Genomic DNA, 9,377 nt, shown 5'->3' on the forward strand with positions numbered 1-9,377 from the left:
GAATTATTTATTTTATTTTGGTTAATAAAACGAAGGACCTCAATTTAAATGCATTTATGGGCCTACATTTTGCAACAGCTGAAGCAATATCTATTTGAATAAGGGTTATTCATAACTAAGGTTATCAAAATTTTGCATAAAAAGGACCTCACTATACAAATAAAGCTGCAAAAAACAAACCCAGAATGCAAATAAGGATGCAAATAAACTCTTCAAAGATGCTATTTTTTGTTATGGCATACTAAGGTATTTTAAACAATTTGTTAAGCTGGACACATATTTTCTAATAGCATTCTCTGATTCCAGTGGATCAGTATCTGAACAGTAATCTAAGACTTAATTTCCATAACATTCACAAATGTTGTCAATGCAACAACTTTGACTTGTTCCCCCCTAAGTAATCAAGCCAGTAGGGACACTTCAAGTTAGGATGGGTGGTGTCAGTGTGTCTGGGCATGGAGTACGGTAGTAGTGGAGAGGAGAGCACTCTGAAACCTCACTAGAAGACGTTTCAGTTTTGCGTTACCTCCTAATCAAGTACCTGAACATGAAGATGGAGTTCATTGAGCATATTGAACACTCTCTCAGTGGGGAATGCATCTGATTAGGAGGTAACGCCTAGATCTACAAAACCTCGCTAGAAGACGTTCGATCTTCGACCGAGCTTTCCACTCCACTACTGACGTACTCCATGGTCTGGGATAGGTACTGAGATCACAACACGGAAGGAAATTTCAAGTCTCTCCCGGAGATCACCAGTTTTTATACCAACGGAAATCCACTTGTAATTATTAGAATTCGACTTTAACCAATGTCATTCTTTAAAAGTCCTCAGTGGGTTGCTGTTTATGGGGTTTTGTTTGATAAATATTCCAGTGTTTTGTACCTGGTACCTTGAACCTAGCCAGACCGACCTTTTTGGCCGGTCTTACTCTAGAGCACGCCGGCTTTTGAGTAAAGGTCAACCCTATCTCGCGAACATGATGATCTGACAGATTACTAAGCGTCACATGGACATACTGGATCAGATAAGGGTCATTGGAAAAAATAAGTCGAGAACGCTATTCTCTCTTGTGGCTACACCAACATGCTGGGAGAGATTGCGCAAGACCGCAAACTCCTCCAGCTTTTCGAGCGACTCAAATGTCGATTTCGAGATGGGAATGTATCTAACTGGACCAACCCCGACTCTACAACGCTAGCCGAAAATTGAAGTCCCCTACAAAGAAAACCTTTGAGCAAACTGAGTGGTCCAACTCATTTCCTATGAATTTGAGAGCTGACAAGAACGAGCTTACTGAATATAAGGACGGGAACAGCGGCGGGAAAGGAGACGAGGATGTGGACAATGGTGATGGTAATTTTATTGTCAGCTCGATCCTTTATACATACACACGACCAAAATAGATGATGACGACATGAAATGAATGCGAAGGAATTATGTATGTTGAGTCATGCAATGCCAATACCACTCATTCTACATCTCCCCCTTAAAATTAATCCTCGAGGGAGGTAACAATAAATAACTATAAATACGATAAAACACGATAAAGAACTATGTCGTGATCTCGTTCTCGCTCTCCCTCTCTCGTGATCTCGTCCTCTGGAGTAATAGTTGAACCGTTGTTCGCTCGTCCAAATCCCGTTTGCGCTCCTTTGTTCTCTCTCTCTCTCTCCTTCCCTCTTCGCAAGAAAAGCAGACTAAATCTTGAATGTGACTTGTTGAACCCTGAGACGTGCGGATCGGCGAAGGCGTAGTGGGGTTGACGGGGTAGTAGGTGTCACAGGCGGCACTAATGGCGTGATTACGGCAGATGCGGGCGCTAGGCGGAGGTGGTGCCAATTGCGACGGAATACACCTACGCTTGTCTGGATGTGATAAGACCAGCCTTGGTGGCGAATTTTGACGACAGTCCCAGATCTAAAACTCCAGGTCTTTTCGATGACGTCCTGGATGTGGACAAGCTGTCCCATGGTGAGCGGCTTCAAGGAGCGTCCTCGCGTTCTGGCGACCATCTGGTCACAGTACTTGCCACGTGCCTCCTCAAATTCCCGGCAACAGAACTCGCCCCGGTGGGCAGAAGGCAACCTGGACCGTACCTGACGGCTGTGGAGGGCATCTGCAAGGGAGAATCTATCCACCCTTGGCGTACTGCGCTACTCCAGGAGCGCCGACCAGAACTTGGGGTTATCGACGCCCCCTGTCTTTGCTAGGAGACGCTCTCCTGAGAGATTGCCGCAAATAAGCCACAGAATTGTGGTTCAATGTTGGTTTTGATGCGCCAAGGGAGGAGAAAGAGGTTGAACCATGTTGAGAGGGCAGACCAAACTGATTCTGTAGATGTGGAGGACAAGCGATGGGTGAAGGGAAAGCCTGAGTACCTGTCCACCATCACAACAAACGTCTGTCCCTTGAAGTCAAAGAGGTCGAATGCCACGGCGTCCGTGGGGCGCGCCGCCGCCTCTTGGAGGATTGGTTCTGCCTCCTGGGATGGCAAGGCCGCCACACACTCTGCGCAAGACGCCACGCAATTCTTGATGTTGTTGCGAATACATATAGCTGATTAACCAGCTCCGTCGTCTTGTTACGCTGGAGTAGGCAGCGTAAAGCAAGTCAACCAAAGCCAGACGAGCAGGCCGTGGAACGAACAATCATTCTCCGGCCAGGAGGCCGCCGCCCTCCACCAGGAGTTCGGGGAAAATTCCTGCATTGATGGAGAGCTCAGAGAGGATGGCGGTAAACTTAAGCTTGATGAGGTCAACAAGCTAGCAGTACTCATTGTCGACGATGTCAGCTATCAGCTGGAGAGAGGGATCGTCCACCAAGACGGCCGCCCAGAGACCCAAGTTATCATCCATGTTGGTTGACGGACAAAAGACGGGATAGCGGCTCAGAGCATCTGCAATAAGATGGCGCTTGCCAGGCGTCCACGTGACTGAGAATTGGTACTGTGCCAAGTTCTCTCTGAGCCTCTGGAGCCGTGGATTATGAACAGCCGAGAGGGACCTCCTGATAACTCCCAGCAGCGGCCTGTGGTCTGTTGTAACAAAAACCCTCACAAGCAGAAACTGCATTTTATTACCATTAACGCAGTAATACAAGATACTTATCTTCTCAGCTATTCCTAGCTAATATAATACTAAATACAATGGTAGATATATTAAGCGCTAGCTAATATTACAGAAATAGCGGGATAGCGGAGCAACGATTTTAGAACCCTCCTATTGAATCATACACCGCATAAAATAGGCATGACGGTCAATCCACAGCCCACCACACCACCGCAATTTCGAGCTCAACAGCGGCATAATTCTTCTAGACTGGAGATAAGGAGCAGCTCCCGCATTGGATTAGACGTGGGCGCCCTTCAGACTTTTGCTGGATGAGGACTTAACCCAGACCGTACATGTTGGAGGGGTTGGTCATCAGCTCTGTGGGCAGGGTTGGGTTGAAAGGTTTGACCACGTGGTTGGAGGTTGTCAAGTCATGAAGATGGTGAATAGTTGACTGATTTATTGTACGGGAAAGGAGAGGTTTAAATAGAATTGAATTAATTATTGCGAGTATGAATGGTGGTTAAGAGAGAGCAAGAGTAACGACATAACAGAGGCAAGGATGGCCTTGGCCCGTTGGAACTCCTCCTCTTGTTCCTCCAACCACAACCACGCCGAGGACGCCTTCAACAATCTCCGTAGTTTGACAGTGGCTTGTGCAAAATTGGGGAGAAACAAGGCAAGTTGATTGGCAAGTCCCAAGAATGACCTGAGCCCCGTCAAGTTCTTGGGCGTCGGGAAGGCAGAGATAGCCTTTACCTTGGCGGAGTCAGGCTTCATACCGGCGGCCAAGACCACAAAGCCGGCGAAGGATTGTCGTGGATTGCCAACTTGTCGAGGCTCAATGTTATCCTTGCTTCGAAACAGATATTGAAGACAACTTGCAGGCGCTTGAGGAGCTCTTTTTATGACATAGCCTGCAACAATATGTCAGTGACTATTTTAGCCAGCCATCCCCTCCTGATATACTCTCCTCAAGACACTGCCTCCTTCGCCGGCTTTGTGGTCTTGGCCGCCGGTGTGAAGCCATCGCAAATTTCTAGAGCAATTTCTACTTTTTTCTACCATTTTCTACCATTCGAACAACCTCATTGAAAGTATGAGTACTTGTTGGGTGATTCTATCTCAACCCGGTTTATCTCCTTAGTTCGAGAAAAGACCCTTAATCAAACACATCTGGTTTGGCCAATTGGCAAACAGGCCGGGTTGAAACCAAAAATGCTGCCTCATCCTATCCCAAATATACCACTTGGAACTAGCGATTTTTCGTGGTGAATCTAGTTAAAAAAAACCTATGAGTACGTTCCTATCTCCACTATCAAATCTCATTTCTATTGCCAGTGTCTGGGCGACAACTTCTATAAATCAGTGGCAAATAAGTTACCCTTTTAATAGAATATTATGTAGAATCTCTTGCAGCGTGGAATCCTTTTACTATTGGGAAAAAGGCCCGTAAGGGGAATACTGAGAGCCAGTATGTAGTGTAAGGACCAACTGACGGCTTTTTCTTACCCCGAGAAGTCACTAGCCTTCCATGGAGCATTGCAAATTATGTTTAGCAACCTACCATTTAACTGATCATTTGCCTGAATGCTATTGTGTTTTATGGGGAACACAAATCTTTTCCAAATGTTGATCAATACTTATTAAAGTGGCCAATGCGAATGCCTTTGATAACTGGAGTGTAGGAAAAAGAGACCTGATTTAATTGGGTATATTGACTTTATTGTATCCGGTAATCATGACTCCAACCAAACATTGACTGTTGCCAATCATTGGTCTGTGGGAACCACTGAATGCAAATTGAATCCCCACAGACTTCCGACTGAACTATCATCCTCCGTGCTCACCCATGTGTGATGATTTAAGAGCTACGGTTTCATTGTAGTTTCTGCTTGGATGAAGGATCATGATCCTCAATACTCAAGTTATTGAGATGCAAAAATACATATCATTTAAATACTCTATTGTTCACGGGCGTCCTAGAAGCTGTTGGTGGGAAACAAGTTGGTTTCAGTAGTGACAGATTCCTCTTCATAACTCTCCTCTAGGAGCTCATCAATATCTGGGATCAACTGTAGTGGATCCGTATTAGAATGGTACCGTTTGTAGGGCAGTCCGTTCTTGCGAATGAGGAACTTTTCAAAGTTCCACTTGATATCCTTGGCATTGAGTGGACTCCACCAAAGGCTTTCCTTTGGCCAAAATTGCTTCCAAGGAGGTGGACAAACATTCTGCAAACACAACCATCGGCGACTGTTAAACTAAAGGACCAGGCACAAGTTTATTCAACACCCAAACTTTACCGTAAGATGATCGAAAAGTGGATGGTTGTCGTCTCCATTGACATCCACCTTCCACGTTAGAGGGAACTTGGCCTCGTACGGATAACCTTGCTGGAGACCAGGTCTCACATATTTCATGCCATTGAGAATCTCAGTGGCATTGGCCCCAGGCTCCTGCTTCCCAAATTGATTGCAAGGGAACGCCAGGACCCGGAAATCAGAGTTCTTTCCATACTTATCAACCAATGCATTCAGTGTATAGTATTGAGGGGTAAACCCTCAGTAAGAGGCCACATTTACCACCAACAAGACCTAGGTACGATGAAACCTCTTGAAATTATGTCTGTTAATCTCATCTCATGAGTGCATTCTGGGTCCTTACCTTGCCGGTGTAATCAGCCAAAGAGATGTTTGAGGTCCTCTCGATGTCCTCCGCGAAATACTCAGGCTTATAGATCCTTTCGTCGTCATTTGGAGTGCACAACTCGAATTTGATGCTCTCAGTTTGCGACAACTTAGTTTCAGATACATGGCTCAATGCCAAGAGCGACAAGGCAGCCGTAAAAAACCATGCCATGATGGCAACTCCTCTCAATTCTTCCTTATTTACTGAGCAATTTGAAACCGTCTTCCTCTGTGACGGACTAACTTGAACTAAAATCCTTGACGTTGAGTTCACAAGGCTTTATGTGAGGATGACGATGCCATGCACGGCTGAATCTCCTGATCAAACTTAATCACACCGAGTAAGGCAGAGTGAATCTGCTTCCAAGAACAATGAGGAATTTTCAACAATGATGTGGCATTGTGTAAATCCCAGTTGTGTGGACTCAACGTAGCAACAGATAATAGGCCATGCATTCAAAATCTAGTAGCATTTCCCACAGTGTAACATTTTACTGGGGACGTGTAGCGACGTGGTAATGTCGATTGTTTTGTAACGTTCAGCATTGGCAGGAACTGGTTTGATGACATTTCCAACGCTGCAACACTTGAATGGGATTGTCTGTCTCACTTTTGCTTTTCACTCATGTTTGTTGACGAATCGAGATCATTACAAAGTAAAAAGTGCCATTTCAAAAACGCCATTCATTGTCTGTTCCATTAAATTCAAAGTAGCCATATGATTTTATTTGGAGTTAAGAGCTATCCATTCGTTCGTTTTATATATAGTTGGGTTTTTGAAACGATGGCCAGGTTATTAGGGTTATTAGGGACAGTACTGTAAGGATATATCATCAACGATAATCCAGTAAGACCGTCATATAACTACACATGCACGTTCGTATGTTACTGTAGTAGTAATTAAAGGAGGGCAATTTACGTAAAAGGTTCACTCAGCATAACTGTGCACACATAATATTTTCAACAAGTTTTTCACTGACATTCAGTCATGCTAACTTTTTAAAATAAAATGTAATCGAAGTAAGGATTGTAATGAAAGGGGCTTAAAGTAGATATGTGTGAATGAAATCGCCTCGCTAGGAAACAATTTGACAATGACAAGTCCTCAGAACAAAGCTTGATCGTTCTTTAAATGAGAGTTGACTAAAAAGGCGCGCAAAAATCAGAAAGAATGAAAATTTGCTGTACAAATACGAGAATGCATAGAACAAAAATCACGCATCTTGAATTCCCGACACAAATTGGCAAAGCGAGAACGTTCCACCAAGCAATAACTAAAAGGTACGTACGTACGTACTCGTTGGGTGGGTACATTTGAAGTCAAACAGGTTTCGACAATACATCTTTTATTTAGCCAAGGCGCATTTTCTGAGCAAGCACCTCAAGGTCCCTACAACCACACAAGATCTCTCTCGAAAAAATGGAATCTGTTCGAAACGGTTCAATTACGAAGTCAGTCATCAGGAGCTTTTATTCCTTGTTCAATTACCGGGTGCGACATGACAAACCGAAAAGAGCTAATCAAAGCTTTGACCCATTTTCCTTCGCAAATTACAATAACGCCGAAGAATTGGGCGCCAGATATGCAACTTGAAGTGATATTAGCAATTATGTGGTCAACATAACTCAGGGAGAGGCAACGAATGAGCTGAGGTTTGCAATTAGTTCAGGAACTTACTAGTTATGTTGGCATTGCTCTGAAAATTGACTTGGAGTTAAAGGAAGCAACTCAATGTAAAATGAGCATTTGACTGTGCTTACATTACAGTTTTACTCTTTCTGATACTGAGTCCATTCCACAATTAATTTTCAAATTAGCTTCTACTGATGTCCAATTTGATAAAATCTTGCACCAATAAAGTTTTCATCTAATGTAGGATTTTTATAATCAGTGAGTACAAGCTGTGATCAGAGGGTTGAGACTTCTACAACCAACGAATCCAATCACTACCCCATACTTACACTCATCAAGACCCCTACACCGGGCTTGGAAAAGTGACTCACAGATCACCAAGACCTTTGGCTGACACTTCAAAATTGCTCAAAAGATCATTGGGGCCTTCGAGACCAATAACGGTAAAACAGAGTGCAAAATGGGGGATTGCTGGCCCTCAAGCAAAATGATCCTTACTTGAAGCTTACATGAAAAAATTACAAGGAAAAGAGGCCAATTCTAGAATTGACAAAATGTGCTCCTTCGAACGGTGTCAACTGCAGTCTAATCAAAGCAATTTTGTATGAGGAGAGTTAAACGCCTCAAAGTGGAATCGGATTTTTGGTGTACCATGTATGTAGTCAGCGTTCAAAGGTATCTTTAAGAAAGGTTGGGACAGAGAATGGAATTAGAGACGTCTTTTTTGTTAGGACACTGCACAAACCACTATGCTTCGTCTCCTTCCTATCTTTTGCTCTTTACAAGCATTATGCAATCTTGATTTGGTATGGGTTCCCACTAAGAACCGAACGAAAAGGAACGATCTCAATCTACGGTACCTGTCTCCCTTGTCAGAAAAGTTATTGTTTCATTCAGTTTTTTAGTTTTGCTTTTCTCCGACGATTTTTTGTTGGATTTTCTTCTCGACCTCTTCAAAGAAATTAAACGACGCATATTCATTATACCAATAGACGAAGAACCACTTTGCAACGGTATGTTTACTATATCGGAAACCGAAAAAACAGCAACTTGATTGTGCTCGTTCTTTAAGGCAATTATTACTAAATGACAAATGTGCCTCTAAATTAGGGGTTCAGTGCGCACTTTCTATTCAAGTCAAATATGCAACGATTTCCGGTATTGGTTTGCATTAAACGTTTGCTGCATCTAATTTGCTCACTAATGAGATATTACAACACCTCATGCATCGTTGCTCAAAATGTTAACTTCGACCGATAATCATGAATGGATGTGTTGATAATTCAGTGTTACCTATGTCAAATCCTTTGGCAATGAATGTGGTCAACTTTCCTCTTATTGGTATATGAATTTAAAACAGAACTGATTCTCACGTCTTAAAAATAACGCAAGTAATCTTTCCAAAAAGACGCACGTGCATAGATATTGGCGAGCACAATAGAGAAGTGAAAAGATCTGGGATTTTATACTAGTGCGCCCTCTGGTCCTACCACGAAGTAAGGGTCACCACGCCTTTACTTATGCTCAGGTGCTAGCACCAAATATTTTTATATTTATAGCATATAATTTCCGGGATTTCCGGGTGGGAGGGATTTCTGGGATAATCCCGTGACCAAGCCTGACCCTGATCATCAATCCTTGCTTCTTCCGAGCAAATTCAGGAAATTCACTTCCCATCTCTCTCAAGAAGATGAATCTGACTCTCACTCAGCAAGACGAGGAAAAGTCTTCTACATACACAAATAGAAGACACAACCTCCTGACATCCACCACTTGCTACCAAGAAAATTTCCTCTCTCCTCGAGCATGGCCTAGCCATAGATTTCTAAACACTGGATGTCTGACGACCGACCACTCGGCTGGTAAAACAGTACAATGGATGATCTTCTGGCCTAGCACAAAAGGAAAATAAATCCTAGAAATGTTAAACACACTGCACTAGTTATTGCACTGACAAAATGTGAAAGTTTGACCCCGGACTTCTAGAAATATGGACTGTG

The 9,377-nt window shown here is 43.4% G+C and overlaps 1 protein-coding gene across 1 annotated transcript; it reads right to left on the reverse strand.

Moving 5' to 3' along the window:
* Nucleotides 1-4,752: 4,752 nt before the first annotated feature.
* Nucleotides 4,753-6,066, reverse strand: LOC131888752 (glutathione peroxidase-like). The gene is made up of 3 exons (XM_059237678.1): nt 5,722-6,066; nt 5,361-5,651; nt 4,753-5,288 (listed from the first exon to the last, which is right to left on the reverse strand). The coding sequence occupies exons 1-3, from the start codon at nt 5,914-5,916 to the stop codon at nt 5,037-5,039; spliced, it is 738 nt and encodes a 245-aa protein (XP_059093661.1). The 5' UTR covers nt 5,917-6,066; the 3' UTR covers nt 4,753-5,036.
* Between the last annotated feature and the right edge of the window lie 3,311 nt (nt 6,067-9,377).

Source organism: Tigriopus californicus, chromosome 10, assembly GCF_007210705.1.
Source record: "Tigriopus californicus strain San Diego chromosome 10, Tcal_SD_v2.1, whole genome shotgun sequence".
Lineage (NCBI taxonomy): Eukaryota > Metazoa > Arthropoda > Copepoda > Harpacticoida > Harpacticidae > Tigriopus > Tigriopus californicus.